General features: G+C 40.9%; 1 protein-coding gene across 1 annotated transcript in view; it reads left to right on the forward strand.

Moving 5' to 3' along the window:
- MTA1 (metastasis associated 1) overlaps positions 1-27,826 on the forward strand; it is a gene marked incomplete at its 5' end in the record, with an annotated part of 75,181 nt that overhangs the window by 28,239 nt on the left and 19,116 nt on the right. Inside the window, 7 exon segments of the mRNA XM_026089197.1 lie at positions 5,898-5,956; positions 15,832-15,947; positions 16,778-16,929; positions 18,603-18,792; positions 19,206-19,295; positions 22,327-22,479; positions 23,712-23,747. Of these exon segments, the coding sequence (XP_025944982.1) occupies positions 5,898-5,956; positions 15,832-15,947; positions 16,778-16,929; positions 18,603-18,792; positions 19,206-19,295; positions 22,327-22,479; positions 23,712-23,747 (796 nt within the window).

A 27,826-nucleotide genomic window follows, 5' to 3' on the forward strand; every position in this document is an offset into this window, starting at 1 on the left:
TCCTCCTTCTATGAGGATGATTAAATTTATATTCCAGCTCGGTAAGGCATTGTTAGTTTAAAAAAAAAATGCTGATAACATACTCATTCTTGCAGAGTCTTTTTGGCTGAATGCACTTAAAAACATCTATTTAACCTGTCTGTTTCCGAGAATTACACAACATAATAATGAAGCTTTTGTCACTAGCAAACTGCCTGTTTTGATGAAAGCCATTTAGCTGGGAACTGTTTACCTTCTGTATTTGCTTTGAGATTTTCTTGGAGCAAGAAAGGATTCTGGCTGTCATAATCCTAAAGCAGAATTCATCTGCTTCTTGCCATCAAAGAAGCTAAATTTTGAGTTGCCTTCAACAGAAGACCCCTTTTCAGAACTGAAGAGTAAGGGAAGTGCAACCAGATCTTCTGATTCTAGGAACTTACATCCTGTATAAGCTTGAAACTACAGTTCCAATAGTCAGAGTATTCTGAAAATAAACCTGATGCAGTATTCTTGTTGAAGCACTAGCATGCAGAAAGAGTTGTGCTTGTATGCCCATCAAAAAAAAAAAAAGTTTTTATGCTCGGTATACCTAGGATGGGAAGGCTTAATACAGCACTTATCTGGCTAGGGCACTGTGATTGAGATAGATGCAAAATTGTCCTGTTTTGGAGGATGCACTTGGATCTCTTATCCAGTGATTTTTATTTGGCTTGAGTTACACCTTGCTTTTGAACGTTGCCAACATAGTTAGGAATTGTATAATTTCAAGAGAAGGACAAGCCCCCCCAGAGCAGAAGTGTTAGAGGGAAGGTTTCGCCCACTGCAATGTCAACACAGAATAATTTATGGCCTGATGTAGGCTCCTGAACTTCTGCTCAAAGTGATCCCAAGACTTGTCCGATAAGACACCCTTTCAGATTTGTCCTGAAGAAAAGAATGAGGGAGATCTGTTCCAAATTCAGTATCCCATGTCTCCTCTGAATGTGTCTTTTTCTTGAGACAGATTTTCCATGTGTATTCACTAGAGCCTGTATTTCTGAATCAGAAATGTTTGAAATAGCAACCACTAGAGTAACTTCTGTTTGGTGGCTTCCCCCAGTGATTTGAAAACTCTTAAAGATGTGATGTGATGTTCAGGCATGCCTACATTTTCATTCAAAGTTAAGGTTATGTTCTTAGGTAGTTGTGAATTCCAGGGTGTGTATGTGTGTGTGTTAAAGTTGTGCTGTTTTGCATACCAATGCGGGAAAGTCCTGAGGACTCTGAAACATAACACTCTCCAGTCATTGAGATAAACAGCTCGGGAGATGGCAGTGGCAAAAGATCATTTGAATTAGTCATACATTTTCTGAGAGTTGAAGGCTTTAATTTTACTTTTTGCATTTCATTTGTGCATGAGGAGCACGTAACCTCAAGAGGAAGATCAAATTTTAAAAAGAGAACGATGTAGAAACTTGTATTTTGTGGTGGAAGTGTCATTAGAAAAGTGCCGCATGACAAAAATAAAGTAGGAAGAAGCGACAGAAAATCATTTTTTAAGTTGTGCATATACCTGAAAAAYGAACATAAAGGAGAAAATACTGGAGAAAGTCGAAGTGTCATTATATTTCAACTCCACAACTTAGAGGAGGGACGGCTGAGTAAATCTTGATATATAGATAACAGATGCATAGATAATCTTGGTTTTTAGATTCCTTTAATAAGGAAAGCTACCTTTCTCTATCTAGCCAAGATATCTTGTGTGATATCTTGATGAATTAACCTTCCTAAATACTGTGGGCTAGCAAAGCAGAAATAATATAAAATAAATGTTTTTCCATGTACATAGGACATTTCATCGCAAAACACCTCCTGTTAAGCCTACAGTAACATGGAAGCATGACAATTTTGGCAATCAAGAGTTTTGAAAAAGAATAAGCAGTGTGAAAGCTCTCTTCTAAATCCAGAAAGTTAGAGACTATTCTTCCCTAGCTTGAACCAATAAATGCTTAATATTTGAGGAATTGAGACCTCTCTGTGCTGTCTACCGGCCTATCCCTTGCGTTGTGGACCTTGAAATATCTCCTGCTTTCCTGGATTTCTTCCCTTATTTCCTCTTTATAAATGTTCACTCTTCAGAAAATGACCCCAAACACTTGCTCTGATACATCACATATTTTAAGACTCTTTCAAGCTCAGTGGGTAGAGTGAAAGTTGTTAAAGCTAGGGAGAGGATATATAGAGGACAGATATTTGCATCGTTGTCTGTACATTAATCCACTTGGTGCCGATGGGATAGGCAGGTTGGTAATATCTCTGTCTTATAGATGGGAAAAGTAAAATTAAGTGAATATGAGGAAATACTTTAGATACACGTGTATTAATAACTCACAAAGACAAAGATTTCGTTTATGCCAGACTTCTAGAAAAACTTACAAATGTTCAAGATTTTTTTTTTTTGTGGATGAGAACATTTAAAACTACATCAGACAACATTAAAAATTTAAGGCATTAAAATCCATTTGCTTCAGGCACAAATCAATTGCTAACTGGCAAGGAACTAGTGAGGCGCTTTCTCTGTAAAGGGATTATTCTGTTATTGTGCATTACTGCATCTCAGACACCTTTCTTTTGTACCTTCTGGTACCAGTCACTGTCAAAGAATAGGAAACTTGTCAAATCTGGTGTAGTGATTCCTCAGGGCCACAAATGTATAGTGTAAAACTGGCCTGTTCTTATCCAGTAGATCATGGTACCACTCTGAAAACCTTCACCTTCTTGGTTTACTAGTTTGTCTGTTTATACAGTATTCTTAAATATAGGTATATGCTGTCCGTGGCATTCTGCTGTGATCTCCAGGCACCTGTAAGAGAGGAAGGTATTGTGAAGTCCAGGTGACCTGTGGGAGTTGTTAGCTCAGAGTTTGCACAATGGTCATCAACCACAAAGAAAACTTGTGGTGTGAGGTTGATATTCATCATCAGTTTACTAAAGTGTTGCTTAATAGCCTAAATTAACCATGTCTCCAAGTGGATAGTGGAGTGTTTCAGCTGCTGGTAATGCTTTGCACTTGCATGAAGCTTCTCCATTTTCAGATTTCCAAGAATGTCATAACATAATGAATCAAGATGGTCCCCTTGGGAGCTTTTGCCCAACAAACCTCCATCTCTCCCCACCCTGGCCAATCTAGTGGAAATGGGGGGGCAGGAGGGGAACAGTTCTCTGCCAGTGGAAGTTCCTTGAATTTCCTGCTTTGGTCTCAAGGAAAATAAGATTCTTGCACAAGGTTCCTCAAGGAATATTTTAAGGCCTTTATTGGTATCTGATGCTAGACTTCCGTGTTATTCCTGGACAAAGTGTGAATTCTGTGGCTGTTCATCTGCTGATGTAGCTGCTCATGATAGTCTGTGCTATTGGTTGCCTGTGGAAAGAAGACCTGTTTTTCAGTCCAGCATGAGGGTGGAACAGCCTGCAGTTCATGGCAGAAAGGCATCTGAGCATGTTTTGTTGAAGGTGTGTGGTGGTGTGTGTGTGTGTGTGGGGGGGTAGTATCCCTTCTGGAAGGTAGAGAAGTGTTTCTGATGTTGCTGAAGAACCATTGTCACAGCACATTTTGAGACTGGCCATTGGATGCTTCGGTCACTTACGTGAAAGGACTTGAGCAGGATGTTCTGAAAACATTCAGTTTGGAAATTCTGGTTTGTATTCAGGGAGAGAACCTCTTTAGTTGCAAAATTGATTGCCAATAAAATGTGGATTTTTGATTCCTCTAAGTCTGTAGGCTTGATACAGATCATCTGTGCAAGTATTCATTTGAGGGTTTTTTGAGGACAATTTCAGGACAGCTGTCCTTGCATGAGACCAGGTTTAACAGAAGCGATCTGGGAAATTCACTTCTGCCAGCAGAAAGAAGTGGGTTTTTTTCCTTTTTTTTTCCTGCTTTGAAAGTCTGCTTTTGAGTGCAGCGCTCTGAAGGTGTGCCTGTAGTCTCTCAATAACTTTCAGAAGTTCTGATTGTTTTCTCAGACTTTGTTCTTTTGTCTGATAACTTAGTTATTTGATTTTTAAGATAGGTTGACTTTTTTTGTTGGAAAAGGTAAGGTGGGAGTTCTTTAGGAGTATAGAGAGCTTTGGCTAGGAACTGTCATACTGTAAAATGGAAAACTTCTGCTCAGACTGTCCCTCTGCTCAGAGCAAGCTTTATGCTTACTRGAAACATTTACTTCATTGTTTCTACATCTGTCCATCATGTCCCTGTAAAGGGAATTTTTATATTTGTCCAATTTTTGACACACTTTTTTCAGTTTTATGTTTTCTAGTGCTTCCTGTTTCTTTGCAGAGACTGATTTTGCTTTACAGTTATTTTTCTAGGCTGTGCCTTGAGGCTGCTGCACAAAAAGTGTTAAGTTAATCTGTTTGTCCAGAAAATGTGTAAAACGCTGAGCAAACAATCCCCTTCAAAATAGCAGCGCTTTCATGTTGCAGTTGATGCATCCAATCTGATAGCAATCAAACCCCTCCAGCTTTTATGCAGAAACTGGACTGTTGGTTTGCTTGGAGAACATTGTTGTGGCTTTATGAAGACTCCTGTTGCTGACAGAGGAATAGAAGAGCATGGGCCCTGCTGTGAGCAGGGGCTTGGACTAGAGCCTCCGGAGGTTCTTCCAGCCCTAAGTTATTCTGTGATTCAATTCATTTAGCTTATGTAATAAAAAGGAAGTTAGAACCTTAGAAATTCTCTTTCGCTTTCTAAAGAGCGTGAACACTTGAGTTGTTAAAGGAATTCTTGGCCAGTTAGTAAAGCTCATGCTAATTGACTACCTATGCCCCGTTCTGGTGGGCTATCAGCAAGTTTACAGCCGGAGGTGAACAAAAGAAAAGCACGATGCTGCTTGGGGTGAATTACTCTGTACTTCACACTGAAAGGATCCTTTCATCCATCTACTCCAGAAATGTGGGCAAAACTTTTAATGGCTGGTTTTACCAAAGTAAGGCCATGCAAAGGGAGAAACCGTGTGTACTTCTAAATGTGCATCCCTATACTTGGAAAGGCTGTTCTCTTTGTGCATGCTTTCCCTTAAACATACCTCTCATGTTCCTTAATACCTCCTGAGAAAGGTATTTTTCATTAGGAGCCTCTTGTTTTGTATGGTTAATTCCCCCTGCCCCGCTTTTCCCCTCTCTCGGTGTTCTTCTTTGCCACCCGTCCTCTGGGATTAGGGCATGTGTGTGGGGGGGTTATATCTCTTTTACCTTAAAGGGGGTAAACATTTAGTGCTTTTGTACCTAAAGCTTTTCACCTTTAGAAAGTGCAAATGTACAGATTGCCTATGGCTGATGTTTAGTTTGAAGTGATGACATACCATAAATAATAAACTTATCAGGTAATTCTGTATCAGTTTTGAGTTAAGCTCTTGGCCTTGTAAAGAAAACCTCCACTGTCAATTGGTTTTCAGTTAGTTACAAAAATGAGGACTGTCAGCAAAAAGTCTTCCTTGGGACTCTTTGAATTGGCTCAGCTCTTCAGGAAACGTGATGGAGAAGGTGTTTTTCTGTACCAGTTCTTATCTAATTGGTGCATGATATCAAGGAGAACAAACAGRCTGATATGTCAGACCCGTCTCTGCAGAGGGGAAAAAAGGGTTATGGGTGAAACAATGCATGAATTTGTATTGGACTGCACGAGGATGAAAAGGTTGTCCCTATAAGGAGTAGTGTGTAATCTCTTTGACTTTTTGGGATGCTGTGTACATAGTCTTTTGATACCCATGATTATTTTCAGTGGTTATCTTGTTGGAAAAAAATTTTGTGGTAGCCACTCATTCCTGTTTATTACTGAGTGCTAAAGGTGCTTACAGGTGAATTACTTGACTCTCAAATAAAGTAGTCATTATCTTCTTTTTATTCTAATGTTTTTTTTTCTTTCTTTCTTTTTAAAGAAACGATTGAAAGCAGCAGAAGCAGAAAGCAAACTAAAACAAGTGTATATACCCAACTAGTAAGTATCTTTTTTGTGTTACTTTGTTTCCTGTTTCATTGTGGAAGGTCGGGTGTTGCAGTTGCCATGGCCTTGGCAGTATTACATAGTTGCTTTAATTGTCCCCCAAAAAAAAGAAAAAAAAAAAAAGAGAGAAACAGTAGAACAAACGTCAGAATTATTAAATTACATTACCAATATAATTAACTTTCTGCTGATGTTTAAATAAGCTTGAATTCCTTTTTATTTAACTGAATTAATGCTAACGACCCAGATGCTAATGAACAGCTAGGAGCCTTGCAAAAGAAAACACGATAGCTCTGGTACTTCAAAGCTGGCTGGAACACAGCAGCACCCGTCTTGGTATGCTTACACGTCTGCTTACAAGTATGCAAAAGACAGAGCTGTTCCTTCATACTAACTTTCTACTTCTRGAGTAGAGGGTATTTCCTCCACTGACAGTGGAGGACTTTCCCTTCGGGGCTTTCCCAGTTATGATTGTGTGTGTGTGTTTCTTTTTTTTTTTCCCCTTATTTATTTTCATCAATGGATCACCTGTAGGTGGTTGTTTCCTAATGTGTTACATATTTTTAATTCTTAGTAAAAGGTGTTTCTTCCCCTGTGTTCTGTCCTTCAGCATGGCAAAACCCAGTCAGCAGTTGTCATGACATGGAAATCAAATCTCCACCTGCCCTTCTGCTTTTTGAGTTTCACTCCCCGACATATTCTCATGTGTATTACCCTCAATAATTCCTGTACTCTTATGTTACCTCCTTTCAAATATTTATGAACTTCTACCATGTGTTCTGTTAATTAAGGCAAAACTAAAATTTACATATTTAGCTTGCAAGACAATCCCCCCCTACCCCCCCGCCCTTTTGAAATGTGTCAGTATCTGGTAAATTTAACAAAAATCAAGTGTAATATTCAGAATGAAGGCAAACAGGTTTTTTTGTCACGCTATTTTTCAACAGTATTGCTTTTTATGGATGCTGTTACTGTGCAGGGGGAGACTGGACGACATCAAATTAAACATGAATTCACAATGTGATAGGCCTGTAAAGCAAAAGCCAATGAAATTTAGCCTGCAGATACAAAAGGATATTATAGAAGAGAGAGCCTGGTAGGCTTGCTCTTGCTCTAGGATTATAATGGATGTAGGGCTTCATATTTGAAAGGTTATAGAGCTCATTTGATAATGACTGTCTGGAGTGGTATCTTATCCCTCAACCCTGTATCTCAGCAAGATAATTCCTGTTGCTATCTAGAGAATGTAATCAAATCAGCATCTTCCCTCTGTACTTCAGAGAAGACTTCTGTCTCTTCCCRTGTGCTTGCTATTGTTGTCTCTGCCTTTGATTTCTAGTCCCGGTAACTTTTAAGAATAATAGGCAAAACAATAGAAGCAGCCTTCGAAGGTTATTTTTCATCTCATGTGCATATTGTACTGTGGAAAAAATAACAGCTCTAGGTAAAGCTCCATAGCTGATAGTTTTAAACCTGACAGTGTGCCTCAAATTTATAGTAAGGGGAACCAAAGCATGGAGAAGCCAGGTGACTTGTGCGGGGGCATGCAGGTGATTGACTTGAGAGCCTCAGGTCCTAAACCAACATCCTAGCTCTTAGACAAACATTCCTGTTCTCCTTCGGAGAAGAGCCCATGGTTTTGGGACAGTCATCTGCAGCAGATACAGTGGAACCCAGCATTTGTATGCGTGGGTTTGTGGAGTATCCCTGAGGATGAAAAGCACTAATAGGCTTTCCTGGTGAAAGGAAAAGGTATAAAATAAGCTGAATCCTGTATTCAGGGAATAGTGAAAAATCTCTTAATTATTTTCTGGAGCAGTTTCTGTTTCAGTGGGAGTGGTTTTAAATAAAGAAGTAGCACTAYCCTGAATGTACAAAGAGATTTGTGTTCTTTTCACTTCATCCTGTCATCCACCAGGGCGAATGCAGGTTTTGGAGAACTTTCTAGCTGCAGATGTAGTCTGTCTCCTTCTCCTTCTAGTATTTACCCAAATGCATTCTTCAACCTGTTGTTTAAGTCATGTTCTGTTTTTACTAATCTTCTGGGCATCATACTTCCCAGTTACTTGCTTCTTTTTGATAATGACCTGGTTGTTCAGCTGGTGCTTTTGGGGATTAGGACATTTGCAAATCATGAAAGTTGAGATGTGCAATTTTGCATGGCTTTTCTTTCTTTTTCTTTGATCTAAATATCAGAATGGGTAAGAACAGCAAGGGACGAAAGAAGTGTTCTGTATGATCCCCAGTTTCCAAAATGTGTTGATGTAAAATGTAAATTGTAAACTGAAATCTGTAAATGTAAATTAATACATTCTACTTACAATATTTTATCTGAGAATCTCAAAGCACTTTTCACAAGCTGCAAATGCTGTCTTGTAAACCTGTGTAAAGTAGGGAAATATTACTTACCTCCTCCTTTTTTTTTTTTTTTTTTTTTTTTTTTACTTTTAATTAAACTAATAGGGAAACTGGAGAAATAGGTCAAAGTTTTGGATGACTACAAGGGGAGACTGTTTTCGAGTTGAAGATAATTCCCGTACATGTTTCTTTTTGCCTGAGGAACAAGACTTTTCCTTTCCTGTTTAATTGTACAGAGGTCCATTATAGCATGGAAGCTCATTAGAAGTGTAATCCTTTTCTTTCTTCTTTTTGTAGCTGTGATAGAACAGCAACCTTCATCCTTTTGTTGGAGAAAACTTTCCATTTTCAAAAAGCACTGTTCAGCAGTCCTGTTCTGTTCTTAGATGTCGATACTTACACTACCTGGGACTGTTGGGATGAGAACTCACCTCTCCACTGCCTGCATAAGGAATTCAGACACTTGAATTAGATGCTTAAGGGTAGATGGCATAAATGTTCCTTACAAAGGATTAAAAATTGTTCTATTTTAAGGTGTTGTTTCTTAATTGCTCTGTTGCATCTATTACCACTGTGGTTACCTGAATAACCGGAATCATACATTGATGTTATTAAACTTAGTGTTTTTAAAGCTACTAAAACAAAATTTAGCACTGTACTGTGGATCAAATGCCAGTAGTGAGTCATGTAGTGAAAGGATTTCAGTGTTCTGCATGGTTCAGGATTATCTTCACATTGGGTTTTTTTTGTTTTTTGRGGGGGAGGGGGCAGGGTTTCAGTCCATGATGGTTGGCTTCCAGGGCCTTCTTTCTGCGTGTGCCTTTTCATCTTAATCTCTTTAGTTGAGACTGATCTCCTGCATAATATAGCCCAGAAATCTGTGCTTCATGATCCCTGCATCTAGCATAATCGAGTACTCCATTGCAATTGAAATTCGCTTAAAAGGCTTCCGATCTTGAATTAAGAACGGGAAATGATAGTTTACCACACCATCAGTATTCTCACTACCTTATTTGCATCTTTTACTTCATTAATTGCCTAATGATTCATGCAGTTATTCATCTAATTCTCTTGTTAATAACTCTAGCAGGCTTTGAAATCAAACAAGTTTAATTAACAAATCATCAACAGTCAAGAACTGTTTGCTTGTGATGTGATTGTGATGACAAGAGTAGCTGCCTAAATTCTTCTTTAACTACAATTGTGGAACTTGTTTCTTGCCCCAAAGCAAAAAGTGTTTCTGGTGCTTGCTGCTGCAGCTACGTTAATTTGTGTTCCAAAATCCTGATGTGAAATTACTGTTGCAGCTACACCGTGGTCGTCCCGGTGATCAGCATTCACCCATGCATCACTTTCATTTGTTTGCAATATCAGTTTCATAAGGGTGGATTGAGAGGACAACGGAGTCTGGCTGTTGCCATTCCTACACATGATCTTAGCATTTTGGATGTGCATATCAATGCATGCAGTCTTGTTCTCAACTAATTGTATACAACCACATGCATCTGGGCTTCTGGGCGTGCTGCTCAAATACAGAACCTCTTTGTGTTTCATTGAAATGTGCTTTACTGATGGATTTCAGACTCCTTTACTGCTGGTTTTCAGAGGATAAATCAATACGTAGAAGGGCAGCAACATGCCTGAGGTCAAGTTGTAGGACCTGGAGCGGAGCCTTAGTTTTCTGTACTTCAGTCTGTTGAGCAGCACTGCTTGTAATAGTGTGCATCTGGGAGGGTCATTTGTTTCAGAGAATCTTGGTAATGTTTGCCCATGGAGATTGCTGGTGAATCTTTGGCAAAGGCTGTCCTGCGGCAGCTACTGTAGCGACATCCTAAGAGCAAAACGCTAGGTATCACAAATGTACCCCGCTTCAACTTGCCCTTTGTTAAATTGTGTCGGCAGATCTCCTGCCGTCTGTGGCGTCTGCACCTCATGCCATTCTGCTAATAACCCTGAAACACTTTAATCCTTGTAGGAGCCAGGCAAATTAATAAGCAAAATGAGAAAACCTAATCAGGCTTGCTAATCTAAATGCCCTTACTGTTTTCTCTTCTCTACTTTTTTAGGGCTGCTCAGTGTACTGAAAGAACAAACTATTTATAGTGTTTGCATACCAGTAAGCCTCCTAAGCTATTTCTTCCACGCTGAGCTTTACAGGGAGGAGCAACATCTGAATGCTATCTGAAATTTTTCTTGGACTGGGCAAATGCTCTTACCTCTTTGTGTGATATGTGTGTGGTCTTTTTAGGTCATTTATAGCAGAATCTGTTCTGTCTCTATGAAAATGGTGGTTTACCAAACTCTATATCTCAGTGCCTGATCAGACATTTTCAAATGAAGAGAAAGAGGGTCTTCTAGCTTCCAATGCAGGTTAAGCTTTCAAATTGAGTTTGATTTTGTTCTGAAGCTGCACAGCCCAGTTTTCTTCCGAATTCAGTCACATGGGACTCCTTTGCTTTCAGTGGTCATTTCCGAGAATTTGAAACCTAATATTGATGCTACATTAGAAAGAAAGTAATTTGGCCATTTCTCCACAGTGCTGTTCTTGCAATGCTAACCAGAGTGAGGAGTAATGAATACTCTGGGTCACTGAAATCAGCACGACTCCTGTGTCAGTGTGCGATGGATGTGTAAGAAGGTGCATTTTCAGAAAGCTACTTTATAGAGGCCATTTTAAGATATTTCTGCTTGAATATGTGGACTCCAAATCATGGGTTTATTAGTTGGAAGTAAAAGGAATAAGCCCACTGCCTTCAGTCTTCAGTTAGGAGATTGGGGGTGAAACACACCTGGATGTAGAATTTTGGCTCAGAAGTTACACCACGGGCCGCCTGCTTTTTGTTTCTTTTGTAAGCCAAGCTCCTAACAGCAACTTGGAGTCCTTGTTTGTTTGTTTGTTTTTTCTTTCATCTCTCAAATTTCTTGTGCGACTTGCCCCATCTTCCTCCATCCCCCAGAAGCCCTGTCCCTGCAGTAGGGGTTCTCTGTGCCTCCTGTTCCCTCCCATGCTAAATTTCTCTTGAATACCTCCTTCTCCCCCTCAGACACTTATTTTTCTTTGCAAAGGTTTTGTGCTCTTCCGTTCTGCTCTTCCTCTGCTAGAGATTTGTTTGCCCTTCTGATTTCAGCTCTTGCCAATAGCTTTCTTTCTGAGTCAACATTTTAACAGAGTATAGGGAGGAGCTGAGATGGTTCAAATATTATTATACTAGAATGTACTAATGACAGTGGTTGATGGATTTCCTGCACTGCAGATGTTAAGCTTTCAGACTTTGTCCAATTGGCAGAAGTCTAAGTGCTTTCTAGCAGAATTGCAGATCATGGTTTAAAGACTTGTCAGAAGGCTCATATTCATTAATTTTTTTTTCTGGATGTGTTGGAAGTTATCTGCTTGCTTTTCTCCCTTTCTTCTTCTCTTTCCCTCTTCCCGAGAACTTGTGAGCCACGGTTGAAAACTGCTGTTACTGATTGTAGACTGCGCAGCAGCAAAGAGCTAATACTTCTAAACCAATTTTCCAGTTTTCTCCCTAGCTGCTAGGACTCCCCCTTTTTGCTAGAGCCTTCAATGTCTTTGTGGAATTGATCATATGAGCTTTTCCTAAGTTTTATGTCATGAAAAAATATCTGCGTGATGGGAATGTCAGATTTTTGAATTATTGTTTTTCATAATCAGCTATGACAATGGCTACAGAGTCCTATGAACTGTAATAAAAGAATCCTAAAAAACTTCTATTCTGAGAAGGTGACACAGACAGTGTGGAGTAGGGAAGTGTCACCTTTCTCATGGGCCTTGGGAAAGGAAGCTTGGTGAGATGAGATGACTCAACTCCTGGATGCCCGTGGCTTTGGGCAGAGCTGGAACTAGAGCTCAGGTCTTAGCTGAAACATGGTCTCCTGAGAGTGATCTCTGGTGTGCTAAGAGTGCTGAATCCCTCAGGCTCTGCTTGTAGAGACTCACTGAACTGGAGTTTGACTCTTGTCCCGTTGAGCTGTATGGATTCTTGGCTTGTTAGGATCTCATCCTGCCATTTGAGGACTTTCTTGTAAACACAATGCTGTTTTATGTATTTATGGGGCAATAAGAGGTTGCCATTTACTTGAAAGAGATTGCTTAGTATCTCCTCGAGTTACTTAGAATTTCTAAGTTTCAAAGGCCTCTTATGTACAAAACTTCCACAATTTAATCAATAGCAAGAATGTATTGAGCTGTGCCTAGGGGTGGATGAAGAGCGAGTCGAGAGCTTATGGGTAAGGATCAAAGGGCAGGCTAGCATGGGTGACACTGTTGTGGGTGTTTACTACAGGCCACCTGATCAGGATGAGGAAGTCGATGAGGCCTTCTACAGACAGCTGGAAGTAGCCTCACGATCCCAGGCCCTGGTTCTTATGGGGGACTTCAACCACCCCGATATCTGCTGGAAAGACAACACAGCTAGGCACAAACAGTCCTGGAGGTTCCTGCAGAGCATTGGTGACAACTTCTTGACACAGGTGGTGGAGGAGCCAACAAGGAGAGGTGTGCTGCTGGACCTCGTACTAACAAACAAAGAAGGACTGGTGGAAGATGTGAAGGTCGGGGGCTGCCTTGGCTGCAGTGACCATGAGATGGTGGAGTTCAGGATCCTGCGAGGAGGCAGCAGGGCACCAAGCAGGATCGCAACCCTGGACTTCAGGAGAGCAAACTTTGGCCTCTTCAGGGACCTACTTGGAGGAATCTCATGGGTGAGGGCCCTAGAAGGAAGGAGTGTTCAAGAGAGCTGGTTAATATTCAAACATCACTTCCTCCAGGCTCAAGAGCGGTGCATCCCTATGAGTAGGAAGTCAAGCAAAGKAGGCAGGAGACCTGCATGGATGAGCAAGGAGCTCCTGGCAAAACTCAACCAGAAGAAGGAAGTATACAGAAAGTGGAAAGGGGGACAGGCCACTTGGGAGGAATATAGGAACATTGTCAGAGTATGCAGGGATGCGACGAGGAAGGCTAAGGCCCGTTTGGAATTAAATCTGGCTAGAGATGTCAAGGACAGCAAGAAGGGCTTCTTCAAATACATCAGCAGCAAGAGGAAGACTAGGGAAAATGTGGGCCCTTTGCTGAATGGGGTGGGTGCCCTGGTGACGAAGGATGCAGAGAAGGCAGAGTTACTGAATGCCTTCTTTGCTTCAGTCTTTACTGCTCAGGCCAGCCCTCAGGAACCCCAGATCCTGGAGGCAAGAGAGAAAGTCTGGAGAGAGGAAGACTTTCCCTTGGTGGAGGAGGAGTGGGTTAGAGATCATTTAAGCAAACTTGACACCCACAAATCCATGGGCCCTGATGGGATGAACCCACGAGTGCTGAGGGAGCTGGCGGACATTATTGCTAAGCCACTCTCCATCATCTTTGAAAGGTCATGGAGGACAGGAGAGGTGCCTGAGGACTGGAAGAAAGCCAATGTCACCCCAGTCTTCAAAAAGGGCAAGAAGGAGGACCCAGGGAACTACAGGCCAGTCAGCCTCACCTCCATCCCTGGAAAGGTGATGGAGCAGCTCATCCTGGAAGCCATCTCCAAGCATGTGGAGGAAAAGAAGGTGATCAGGAGTAGTCAGCATGGCTTCACCAAGGGGAAATCATGCCTAACCAATCTGATAGCCTTCTATGATGGAATGACTGGCTGGGTAGATGAGGGGAGAGCAGTRGATGTTGTCTACCTAGACTTCAGCAAGGCTTTTGACACTGTCTCCCATAGCATCCTCATAGGGAAGCTCAGGAAGTGTGGGTTAGATGAGTGGACAGTGAGGTGGATTGAGAACTGGCTGAATGGYAGAGCTCAGAGAGTTGTGATCAGTGGTGCAAAGTCTAGTTGGAGGCCTGTAGCTAGCAGTGTCCCCCAGGGGTCAGTCCTGGGTCCAGTCTTGTTCAACTTCTTCATCAATGACCTGGATGAAGGGACAGAGTGCACCCTCAGCAAGTTTGCTGATGATACAAAACTGGGAGGAGTGGCTGATACACCAGAGGGCTGTGCTGCCATTCAAAGAGACCTGGACAGGCTGGAGAGGTGGGCAGAGAGGAACCTCATGAAGTTCAACAAAGGSAAGTGCAGGGTCCTGCACCTGGGGAGGAATAACCCCATGCACCAGTACAGGTTGGGGGTTGACCTGCTGCAAAGCAGCTCTGCGGAGAAGGACCTGGGAGTGCTGGTGGACACCAAGTTAAGCATGAGGCAGCAATGTGCCCTTGTGGCCAAGAAGGCCAATGGTCTCCTGGGGTGCATCAGGAGGAGTGTTGCCAGCAGGTCGAGGGAGGTGATTCTCCCCCTCTACTCAGCCCTGGTGAGGCCACATCTGGAGTACTGCGTCCAGTTCTGGGCTCCCCAGTACAAGAGGGATGTGGCACTACTGGAGCAAGTCCAGCGAAGGGCCACAAAGATGATTAGGGGACTGGAGCATCTCTCTTATGAGGAAAGGCTGAGAGAGCTGGGCCTGTTTAGCTTGGAGAAGAGAAGGCTGAGAGGAGATCTTATCAACGTGTACAAATATCTGAAGGGAGGGTGTCGAGAGGATGGGACCAGACTCTTTTCAGTGGTGCCGAGCGACAGGACGCGAGGCAATGGGCACAAACTGAAACACAGACACTTCCATCTGAACATGAGGAAAAACTTTTTCACTGTGAGGGTGACAGAGCACTGGAACAGGTTGCCCCGAGAGGTGGTGGAGTCTCCTTCTCTGGAGATATTCAAAAGCCGCCTGGATGCAATCCTGTGCAATGTGCTCTAGGTGACCCTGCTTGAGCAGGGGGGTTGGACTAGATGATCTCCAGAGGTCCCTTCCAACCTCAGCGATTCTGTGATTCTGTGAATGCACCCACTGGGTCACAAGCTTTTATCTGGTGACTGGCAAGGTCCAGACTCTTCAGCCTTTTCTGCTGCATGACTGGGCCTGTTGAGTAAGTGCAGCAGGCAAACATCTGTGTGCATATGCTGGATCAAAGATTTTGCTTGATGCGTTGGCTGTGCTTGCCGGAACTGTGACCGCGTGAGGCAAGCCTTTGCAGTAAGATAATGTGGAAATATTTGGGACTGTAATCTAGGGTAGCCTTTCCCTGAGCAAGGAAGGGGTTGGCCTTTCCCTGCCTACCTTTTCTGCCCCTTTATCCCTTCTTTTTGAAGATTTATGTGAAATGTCCCTCATATTGTGGGACAGAGTTGTCAGTAGATATGATCCTTTTGTCACCTAGATTAGAGTGTCTGGATTATAGTTGAGATACCTACCTGATCTCTGTGGCTTATTGTTTTTTAAATGGTTTTGGATTCCTGAAAATAGCATCTAATAATATGGACATCAGAAAATGTACTCGTGGAAGTCAGATTCCTGGTAAGTAAGGCTTCTTATTTTGGAAGCAATAGGATGAAAGAAATTGAAATCTTAAATTTCAACCTTTTGGGCCTTTTATTTATTTATTTATTTATTTATTTTTAAGTCACATAGGAAACTGCATGCCTCAATTAATGTTTGTCCTCCTTTTTGCTTTGTGTTTTAAGTAACAAGCCAAACCCCAACCAGATCAATGTAAATAATGTCAAACCAGGAGTGGTAAATGGTACTGGAGTGCAGGCACAGAACACGGGAGCAGGACGGGCCTGTGAAAGCTGTTATAGTAAGTGACACGCCAATATAGCGGTTGTGCATAGAGAGTACAAGTACTGTATTGCAAACAGTAAAGTAAAAACTTTGTCATGGTGGGAGGGTGGGAGAAAAGGCYTTCGGGGGGACCGCAGAATTTGATATAGCAGCATTTAAGTAAAGCTTTCTGGAGTGATTGATGTTATGTTGGTAAATATAATTGCAAAGTACTTGGGTGGGGGGAGGCTAGTAAATGTCCTGCATAATTGCAGGTGGCTATTGATTGAAGACTTTAAATGACTGAGGTGTGAACTTGACAATTTTTTTCACAACTTTTGTGTAGAGTGTAAAATATACATATTTGTACTTGATCTGCTGTCTCATATTAGTATACTGAGTTCTAATGCTTGTCCTCTTCCTTAATGGAGAGCCTTTAGCTATGCTGGAATGTAGGATTGTATGAGGAATCAAGTCAAAAACTTATTTTACCTTCTTTAGATGTAAAATTAATGTATGGGGAGTTTCTGAAGAGAATCCCCTCCCCCTCCATGCTGCAGAGAAATTGTTGTCTATCGGTCTTGCAAAATGAGAGCTTTTAGTTTCATTGGCATGAAATTTTTGCATCCTACTGCTTGTTTTCACTGTTCATATTTTAAAGTGTTTTTATATGTGTAACTAATTTTGCTGAAATCGCAAACATCTTTTACAGTGGTGATGACAAGGAAGGCCATCATCAGGTTTTTGAGTTTGAGCTTTGCACTGTCTTTGTGTGGGTTTTCTTTCTGTGATAGTTCTAAAGAGAATAAGCTCTAAAAAGTGATCCTGTTTAAGGATATATATAATTTTCACCTTTGTTATCTCTAGCCACACAGTCTTACCAGTGGTATTCTTGGGGTCCCCCTAACATGCAGTGTCGCCTCTGTGCATCCTGTTGGACGTACTGGAAGAAATACGGTGGCTTGAAAATGCCAACACGGTTAGATGGAGAGAGACCAGGACCAAACCGCAATAATTTGGTAGGTATCATGAAAGTAGACTGTTCAGTACTCTTGTCTAGGAGGTTAGGTGCACTATCATATATAATTAATTGTTCACTGTTCTTTAAAAATTTAACAAAACAAAAAGAACAGCTTCAACTGCCGTTGTTGTCCTTGGGTTTGATATTTCATAACCTGGTACGGATCTAGACCTGCAAAATTTGGCACACTAGCTTTGGCTGTATGTAATTTGTTGCCCAGTACTGCCCAGAGAAAAACCATTCTTTGTTTAGCAAACTATCCATCAAATACTTGGGATAATTTAATAAAGATGGGAAAAGCTGGAAAAACAGCCAATGTTTCTGGGTATTCCGATTATGCAGTCTTAGCTGTAGGGAGAAGAGGACTGATTTTCTATAAAGAAATTCATTATTTCCTGCAAGCTGTTCCCTTCCCCAAGGCACATTCAAAATTAGGTATCTCAAATAGCTAGTAGCTTTGAGAGTTCCCTTATCTTGTTTCTCTACTTCATCCTATTTTTTAAATTAATCCTTCTCTTTTGTGTAGGTCTTCAGTAAGCATTGTATGACTTCCTCTCCTTCCCCCTTTTCCCCCACTTAATTTAAGAAAACTCTCAAAATTTTTCTGAATTTGAAAGTCCAGTCTTGCAGCATCATCTGTTGGGCTGGTTGGAAAGCGCAGCTGCCTTACATGTGCAGAAGGCTACAGCACACTGAATTTTGCTCTTAGAGTCTTTCCCTCCTCTCTCCCCATCTTTGCTTTCTCTTTCTTTCCTTTAGCCACTCTCCTTTCCAGGCTTCTGTTTGCCCTCTGGAGCTACTTAATTGTGGAGTTAACTGCCAGCTTTTATCAGCCCTATAACTCTTGTTTGTTACTTAAAAATTGTGCTCTGTGGCCTGAGAAGGGGAAACCTTGTTGTCCCTAAACTGAAATTTCCTCCCATTTCCCACTCATGGGTGTGTTTTGAGATACCAAGATACTACTTCACTGTCTGGCCTAGCTGCTTTTCATGAAAAAGATACTGCTTTTGCTTTTTCTAGTAGATAAATGTCTTTCAGTATTATTCTTCATTATGTACAGTGATTATTCGACAGCTCTATGCATTATTCATTGAGCTCAAAGTAAGAATTAATAGGAACTTCTGTTTTGAAGCAAAAACTTTCTTGCATGCTGAAACAGTTTGCTTTGGGAAGTTGTGATGTATATTTTGGCCATACATCTGCTTTCTCATTTCCCTCTCCTTCCTGCAAATGCTTTGTTGTAAGCAGTTTGCATTATGTATCCAGAGCAACTCTAAGCACCCAAAGTTTGAGAGTCTTTCTGTTGACTCTGGTTAGCACTAAATCATGCGATAGCATCAGCGAACTTCATTAGGTCTGGCTTTCGGATCTCTGCTTTAAGGTTTTGGGACAGCACAGAAACAAATACTTCTCTGTGAAGAGAAAAGGAGAAAATGAGCCTTCATTTTTATCCTTTGAGATATTTTGGAAGAAAATGCCAAATGTTGATGGGTAAGATTTGGGGAATGGGGAAGACCTGTGCTGAAAGTATTTTCATCTGTGATACTGTTTCTGTTCTTATATCTGTGAATCAYTAGTTGAAAATGATTTTATATGATATTATCTCGGTTCCAAAAAGTTGCTTTTTAATTATTTTTGTTAGAAATTGTGTTTATTTTTCTTTCTATTTAGAGTCCTCATGGTGTGCCAGTACGAAACAGTGGGAGCCCCAAGTTTGCTATGAAGACACGACAAGCTTTCTATCTCCATACAACCAAACTGACAAGAATTGCAAGACGTTTATGTCGAGATATTTTGCGCCCTTGGCACGCTGCAAGACATCCCTACCTGCCTATTAACAGCGCGGCAATCAAAGCAGAATGTGAGTGGTGGTGCAGCTGGGCTCCTCCTCGCAAAGCAAAGGAAAAGAAGTATCTGAGATTCCTTTCCTATGAAGTTTGAGTTGTATCTTCTGGAGACACTCTCTTGCTCATAACTGATGGTCAAACAATAATTAGCTATACTTGTAGAGTACTCTAACTGATCACAGGCTGCAGGCTGTTATTTTCAAATCACACTAAAAATTCATGAGTTGTTGTTTGTTTTAAAGTATCCCTTGTTTGCTTAAAACACTTAGCATTCTACTGCATTTGCGTTGTACTGCCAAGACATGCTTGCAATCTGTAAATACTCCTTTTGATAGGAAAGCTCTTTAAGAAGAGTTAATTTAGTCATTTAGTCTTGCTATAATATCTAAATGTCTTTACCTTCTAATTCTTTTTCTTTGTTTTACAGGCACAGCACGTTTACCAGAGGCATCAGAAAACCCGTTGCTATTAAAGCAAGTGGTTCGAAAGCCTTTAGAAGCAGTACTCCGTTATTTAGGTACTGAAAACAAACAAACCAAACAAAAAACCTACTCGCTRAGTCTACCAACCATTTTTTTTTCCATTTTGTTTTGGATTTAGATGCTGGTGCTGTATTAAAAAAAAAAAAAAAAGAAAGATTCCATTCCCAAAATTTTTCTAGATCTCTGTGAGTGTGGTAGGGGTTTTTTTGTTTTGTTTTTTTAAATCTACTACTGTGAAATACAGGGAGAGGTCAAAATCGCTTCCTCCATTTCCCATGAACTTCTCTTTTCTACTTTTCATACTTAATTTGACAGACTTAGTGGCTCAGCAGTGCACTGTGTGCTTGCTGACCTGTATCAGAAACCTTTTCAAAGGAGGGGAGGAACAATCCACTTTTGTCTCTGTGTGTGACAAGTGGACAAGTGATCCTCTTCTGATGAAGATATGAATGTAATCTTTAGGGAACAATTGGCCAGTTTATGGTTTCAATTCTGGGTCTATCTGGAGGCAATTTCTACAGTCGGGTCCYCCAAGAAGCCTCTCGGGTTTAGGAGAGCACTGTGTCCCACATATCTTAAATCAAGTGGTGGCTGTTTCTGTATTGGAGCTAGACCAGGGGCCTGTACTTCTGTTGTTCTTCACTTTTGTCTTTGTTTGTTTGTTTGTTTTTTGTTTAACCATTTTCTTGAGGACTTGGGCCTCTTGTCAGCTGAACTATAAAGGTCCTGAGTACCTCTGTCCGGGACCTAGGTGTAAGGTCTAGGTGCTCAAAGAGGACAGATGATGCGCCCGCTCTTGAGTTCAGATTGGTTCTGTGTCCCTCTGGGAATGTAATTATACAGTAACTTGCAGCATGATACTAATTAGATAGCTGCTACTTGTTTTACTGAAAGGAAAAAGTCTCATGAGTGGGCTGTAAAATAAAGTATTGAAATTGAGTTGGATACATTAATAGATGCATCTTAAATATGGTGCAGGATGCCTGCATGAAGGTCCCCTCACTTGATCAGGATGTAACATAGTAGCAGAGTACAATCATGACCTATTTGATCTTTATTAACAATAATGCTTACTGTACTGTATTCTTACGCTATAAAAGTAGGAAAATATTTTGATGATATTTTGATGGAAAGTGTGGGCAAGGCCTTATATACCTTGCATCACTCCAAAATAACCCCCTTTAAACCCATTCCTTCAATATCTTCCTTTTGTTACTGTTTTTGTAGATAACCTGAACTTTGTGTTCAGCCACTTTCTTAAGTCTCGTATGGGCTAATTATATTCGGCTGCAGTTTGTGGCCAGGTGAAACTGGTTTCTGCTGAAGCAGTTCATTAACTTCTGATTTTTTTTTGTTAAACTGATTTAAAGTGAATGAGGGCAACACACTGCTTCTAATTGAATAGGTGAGGGCCATGGTGATTTTTAAAACTTCTATATTTTTATGTGGTGGCTTCTGCTGGTGCTGGCTTGCATCGTTCAGACTTGCCAACAAGCTTAAAAAAATGGATTTAAGTGCCTTAAAAGTCTTCTAGCGCAGTCACCTCGGCCGGAGACAGATCTGTTACTGTGGATTGAGTTAGAGAAGGTTAAGGAATTACAGTCTCCAAGGTCAATGTAGCCCATCTTGTAACTTTGCTATGGAGAATGTAAGCACCATAACTTTTCAGTGTAAAATCATCTGGTTCAGCAGTGAGTTATATTCCAGCTCTCCTGACTTTGCACTTTGTGGTGAAAGAGAGCTAGCATGAACACTTTCTTGGCTCGGATATTGAGGTAGCAGGTTTCCAGTAAATAGTCAGTAAAACTGCAGATGTCTATAGTGGTAAAAGAAATATTTATAGGACTAGAAATGAATGCAAAATAAACTATAATTTTCTTTGGTGCTGCTGATTTGTTACAGAGATACCCTGAAGATGTGGTCCTAGGCTGTCAGAGCAGAGTCTAAGATGAGTCTAACCACAGAAAGCTAGCTTGAAGAGTGGTACTTTAAACGCTTCCTTTTTAACAAGGAAATTGATTGCCTTTTTACCCTGATAAGAAACACTGGAGTTAAGATTGCGTTTGTCTGAACACTTATTTTGATGAAATATTTTAAGGTTCAGCATGTATTAAATATTATTTGCTGCTTCTGTGTTGAGTGTTGTACTTAAAGTACTGTGTACTAATGAGATATCCAAAGGCTTCCCAATCTGTAGTGCATAGTGCAACCAAATCCAATAAAAGGAGAAGTTTTGCTGTTGGATAAAATCCTGCTTTTAATGGTTGCACAGAATGTATTGGTAGATTTTTTGAAATTCTAGCTGAGAGCAAATTCAGTAGTGCTGTGTCAGGCTCTCTGGCTACTAAGCTGGGAGAAGGGAGTGGAGGGTGGCTGATGGAGTGGAGAGAAAGCAGATGAATTTTTGGAGGAGTCATGCTCTGTGCTCTTAGAGTTAAATGTTACCCTATGGTTAGGGCTGAGAAGGAGCCGCTCATTTTAACTTCCCATTTCCTGTTGCTTGTAACTTTTTCAATATATATATTTTTTTCATTACGCAGCCTGTGGTTGATCTAYGCCTCAGCCAGAAGGTTGAATTCAGACTCAGGGTTCAAAACAACGCCATAAGGAACACATACTTGCTTGGCCAATTTAGAAATTTTATTTTTACAGACCTTGAAAAATTTGCCAAGTTGATTTCCGTAGAGTTTAGGGATGTTGCATGACTGTATGAAGATGACTTTTAATACAGAAAAGCCCAGAAACTATTCCAAATGACTGGAGAATAGAATTTTGGAAATAAAGTACTYTTTTTCTTAACTCTTATTTTAGAATAATGATATGTTACAGCAAATGCTATGATGTTGTTTTAAACATCTTTAGTGTGGTAAATTCCTGAATATGTGTAGCTTTATATAAGTAGCAGTCTTCAGTCAAAATTAGGGTCAAATTCAGAAATGAGAGTTCAGAAATAGTTTGCATGTAAGGGGAGGTGAGGTATACTTTGTCACCTTGAAAGTTTGCAGGTTGTTTTCAGACTTATAATTCCAGTATGTTCACTAACAAAATCCTGCTCTTTCTCAACAGAGTCTCATCCGTGTCCTCCGAAACCAGATCCTGCAAAGAGTTTGTCCAGTTCTCTCAACAATCTGACGCCTGCTAAGTTTACACCTGTCATTAATAATGGGTCCCCGACTATCCTGGGAAAAAGAAGTTATGAACAACACAACGGAATGGATGGTAAATATTTTTCTGCAAAATGTATATTGTCTGTATAGGCTCTCCTATCTTTTTATTATACAAGGAGGTTGTTTAAAACTATGTAGGCCCTAATATAAATTCAGAGTTTTTTGTTCTCAAGATTTTTAATTTTTTCCTCTCGCAAGTTTTGCATGTCCCATTTCTATTTTTGGCTGTGCACGTGATGTGTACTGTCTGGGTGGTGCATGGACATGGACTAGTGCTAGTGAAACTCTGGCTTGACCAACCTTGCAAATCCAGCGATAAAATATATAAACTTCCTTTCAATTTTTAAATGAGTTATATGAAGAAAAATTTAGAAGCTATTTCCAATGATGTTTCGCTTTCCTTTCGAGGCTTTCTGCTTTTAAACTTGTGGGTAGTAGCTGTGCAGTTCCCAGGTGGCTTTGCAACCTGTGGATCTCCTGGGTTTCAGCAAAGCTACCAGAGGCTGTGTGCCACTGAGAAAGGCAGCTACTGCTTAGCTGAGGGAGGCAGAAGTGCCGGATGTGGCATGTCACAAACCTGCTCCTGCCTTGCTCAAAAAGATCACTTGCTTTTGTTGCCCTRTCACGAGAACCTCGGGCAGTGGAGGCTGGGCTTTATCCCTTCAAGGACCAAAGGCAATGGGAGAGGTGTCTGAAGGGGGGGACAGAAGCAAGGTGTTCCAGGCCCGGGCTCCAAGGCTCTGTTCTGAAGAGCTGCTCTTGCCTCAGAGTGCCAGAGAAGAAGAAATTGCAATCCATTTCTCAGATGAGGATAAAAGGATCTATTCAAGTGGTCTTAACAGGAATTAAACCACAATTTTTTAAGGAGAGTATAGCTCTCTGTAGCAGAGGAATGGAACCATTATTTTAACAGTGACTGTGGGTGGGGAGGGAAATACAATCTCTGTCCTCCCAGGAGTGAACAAAAGCTGAATTACATTATCTTACAGACTTTTTCTTGGAGGGAAAACACATTCTGTCCTGCTGTGTCTTATTCCTGTAGACTTATACTGTCATACTGGAGTAAAATCACAGTGATTTTTTTTTTTTTTTTGTACAGCTGAACAGAATCTTCCTCAGTTTTTACCTTTAATTTTAACTTTGTATGTGGCTTGTCTGAAATATAGTTATAAACATTTGATATCTTATTGTTTGTGTTGTAACATTAAGAACTTTTTAAACTGCTGCTGTTCAGGTTGCTGATGTGATGTTTTTTCTCTTTTCTGTTCACCTGTGCTCTGTCAGGCAACATGAAGAAGCGCCTGTTGATGCCTAGCAGGGGTAAGACCTTGAAGCTGTGCTCAGCTTATGCTAGGAGAGTGATTTTTTTTTTTTCTAGTTTCATCTGCTGGCTTGTCTGTGCTTTGTGGCTAATGATTCTGTGTGCACATTCTGTGTTGATGTCTACATGTTCTTTGGGTAACCATTCCACCTGTGGTTATGCTGATCACCTTCCAGGCTTTTCATGTGCAGACAAGTTGTACAACCGTATTAATGCAAAGAAGGGATATTATGTTCAGAGTTGATTAGTAAATTCTCACGTTCACACAGCAGTTTTCTAGCAGTTTTGTAAAACTACTGAAACGTGAGATGGGTGGTTTGAACCTAGATATTGTTTCACTGTTTAATTTAAAAAAAAAAATCAAAGTTTTTATATGTTCTAAACTAATTTAAATCTACAAAATTTGACCAAAAGAAATAGGAGACAGTATTCATGTCAAGTCTCGGGTTCAAGCCTCTATTTTCTATTGGGTCAGGTCTTAAAGTGTGGGACTGTCTGCACTTTTTCTACCTGCAATAGAAATCAATGGCTTTAAACTTCCACAGGGGAAAAAAAAAAATCTGTTTTGACAAAAGAGTAGTCCTGGGAAATTTTGGTTTGGGATAATGCAGAAAGCGTGTCCATCAGAAATGCATGTAATGTTGCTTTGCCAAATCCAGTAAAACAGTCCATTTGTGAATAGTTAGGATATAAAAATGTCAATAGGAGACAGGCAAGCACAATAACTTAGGTTTATGTGTTAACATTAAATGACCCACACTGCATGCCCTGATGTGTTAAGCTTTGTGTTTAACAGCTGAGGCAGTGGCTGGCTATTATCTATATTTACATGCATGCATATATAAATGCATGCAGAGAGTACAATAACGATGAGGACAGCGCTCTTGCTCTCTTGGCATATATACTTTGATATTGTGTTGCTGAGTTTTTAATGTCATTTTTAACTTTCTTGTTTTGGGAAAGATAACAAAATTCTTCTGACTCCTCTATTTAGTCAGTGTGGCTTCCTCAGAAGCTTTGCCCAATATTAAGGGAAATGGCTGCAGAGTAGCTCTCTGAATTTCCACAGCTCCTAATAAGTACATGCGTACGGTCATGCCTGCTGTTCCCTGCTGAATGTCCTCATCAGCAAGGGGCCTGCTGAGTCACCCAGCACATTACACAGTCCTGAAGCTATAAAATGTTGTGGCCCAAAGGAGAGAAGTGGAAGAACTGACCCCTTCCCCCAGGCTCTCTCTGTGTAAAGTGCTGGATTTGGTAACCTGAAAACATGTGCTTTTGGAGGTGGAGGATTTCCGTTGTAATGGCAGTGTTTTAAAATGTCTGCTTGCTGGTGTACATATTTTATTAGATACATTTCAGTGATAACTGCTGCTGGAGCAGTTTGCAAAAAGATGAGGTTAGTGAAGTACCTGTTCAGGCTGCTCAGAATATGTGGTTTTCTGCAGTGTATGTGAAGCTGTGCAGGGGCAGGCTCTCACTGAGTGCCTACTGCTTATCTACTGCTGGTTCTTAACCAGCCACGGAAATGCTCGGAGCATTATCTGGTCCTGTAACTGTTAAGTAGCTCTATATGGTTCAGTCCCAAACTCGTTTGCCTCCTTGGACATTGAGTGTTAATTGGATGTTCTTGTGAGTATTTGGTGGCTGAGTTTTAGTTGCGAGTGGGAAGTGTTTGTGATGCTGCAATTGCTACCTCTGGAATATTTTCTGATTCTGGGTTGCTGGAAGCCTCACCAGGATGGAGCAGGAGGGGAACCACCTGCAAGGAAACAAGGTTGAAAGAATTTGGATCATGATGTGCTGGGCATGAGGAAACAGATGGTGGATGTTTGGTGGAGCTATTCCTGGCCTGGAGCCRGTTCGTGTCAGTGTGACTTAGAGCACAGGTTCCCGTAGCCTGGCACATGAGGCTGGTGTTTGAGCCCAAGCTGGTAAGGCTTGCTGGCTCTGGGCATGTATAGCTAATGTCTGTTTTCTGTGCTGTGCCAGAATTGGGAATGTGGTGTTGAGGCTCCTCTATGTCTCTGGATGGAGTCACATAGACTTATTAGTTTGGGGCGGCTGCTGGTGGGAAGGGAGAGGAGGAGGTGAAAGGACAGGAAGAGCCCATGTCGGAGTCGCTGCGGAGAAGACGTGAACAGCAGCCAGAATGATGAAGCTTGGCTACCAGAATTTAGGAGCCAGGGAGTTAGAGCAGAGTAAAAGTGTTGAAATGAACCCATTTGTCCAGAAGTGACTGGTTTTTGGATTGTATCAGTCYTAAAATACAGGAAAAAGACGAATGAGAGTGAAATCGAAGTATTATAAATATCAGTTTGCCCAAACAAATCAGATTCTTCTTTATAAACATAGGTACATATACAGAATTACTATAGATACTAGTGAGAAAGGGTTTTTTCCCCTTAATGATGCACCATAATGGTATACCGGCTGGTTTAGGCCTTTGTATTGTACGATTGTACTAACAAGAAAAGCTTATGTTACAAATGCTCTACTACGGCATAGAGGGACTAAAATTCTCTCTGCACAAATTCAGTTCCAAATGAAAGGCTTGTTGTCCACCTGCATTGAAATAGTTTTCAGCAATATGTTTACTTACTGTGAAACTGTATGAAAGATCCAGGTTTTTTTCTCTCTCCTGCTGACGTGCTCTGTTGGTGGCACCTGTAAGACACATGGTTTGGATAGTTTACTGTGTCAGTCTCTGAAATGTCCTGGTGGGCAGCTGGTAGTACGGTGGGCTTTAGTTGAAGTGTCTCTGCTGAAAGCTGGTGGTGAAAGTCCTTTGGTGCTGGGCTGTTACTTCCAAAGTTGTGGGGGAAAGTATCTCAGCTGCTGGAAATCATGGCTGCTTGCTGAGCAGATGGTGTATGTTGAGTTTGTAAGAACTGGCTAAAAGGAGAGCCTTAAAGCACTGTGAAAGCCAGAGACTGTTTTGCAAGGAATAAGCCTGATATTAGCTAGTATTTTTGCTTAGTGTAAAGTATGTACATCCATGTTTATACACAGATATTGGTGGCCAGGTTTCTAAGGCATTTAAACTCCATAGAACCTACCTTCGTTTAGACTATCCAACATTACTGAAAATCAAACCATTCATGTAGGTTTTTTGCATGCTTTTTCAGGCACCACCGTTAGAAGATTTTCCTCTGAGGCTTTTCCACCCCTTGGTAGTTAGGTTGATGGGTGGTTAGAATTCAGCCCTCAGAAAAGTTAATTAATGAAATGCCTTGAACGTTCTTGGATAAATGGGAATATAGTTCCTAAATGATTAGTTGTGCCAAAATAATACCTAAGGGTGGAGGGGATGGAGAAAGGAGACCTTCTAGGCTAGGTGCATATATGGGTTGTTCAGCTTGAACTCTCTGTGAAAAGAGGTAGTAATGGGAACAAAGGAAAAGGGAAATCTTGGTGGTGGGAGATCAAGAAGGAAAAGGAAAGGCTCCTGTTGTTGCTGCAGCCCGAGCTAGCAAAACTAATTATGGAAAGGTTGGACATTGCTGAACTTAGGAGTACTTTAGAATTTTCCTTTGGAATTTAGTTTGCTTTTATCTCTTGCTACAATAACTCTTTAATTTTTCCTTTTCTGAATCATCTGTGTTTGTCTAACCCTAGAGAGAGGAATTTTGTCAAGCTTTGAATATGATTTGTCTGGCCAGACACCCAGAGTTTAGACTTATACTTGAATCCTAAGAACAGGAAAACATACTTCATCTCATCTCCTCATCTCTCTTCTCTCCCCCTGCTCCATTGTATAAGAAAGGTTCGTTCTTCTGCGTTTTTGTTACTTCTCCTTTAAATCTTATTGGAGGCATCATTAGGCATGCAGTGGCCTTCCTAGCTGTTCTTCAGCTTTAGGCTAGCATGGAAAAAATCCTGCAGATTACTGATTTTGGAACATTAAAAGTACATGGAGTCTCAGAAGCTGTAGAATGCAGTAAGCTGTTAAAAATGTATTAGTCTATTCCTTTTTTTTTTTTTCTTTCTTCTCCTCATTAATGTTCTGGAGCCTGCCTGACAATATTCAGTGGAGAGGATGTTTTATGTTCTGGACCCTGGTTACTTTTGTCCACAC

Source organism: Apteryx rowi, unplaced genomic scaffold, assembly GCF_003343035.1.
Source record: "Apteryx rowi isolate R43461 unplaced genomic scaffold, aptRow1 scaffold_80, whole genome shotgun sequence".
Taxonomy (NCBI): Eukaryota; Metazoa; Chordata; class Aves; order Apterygiformes; family Apterygidae; genus Apteryx; species Apteryx rowi.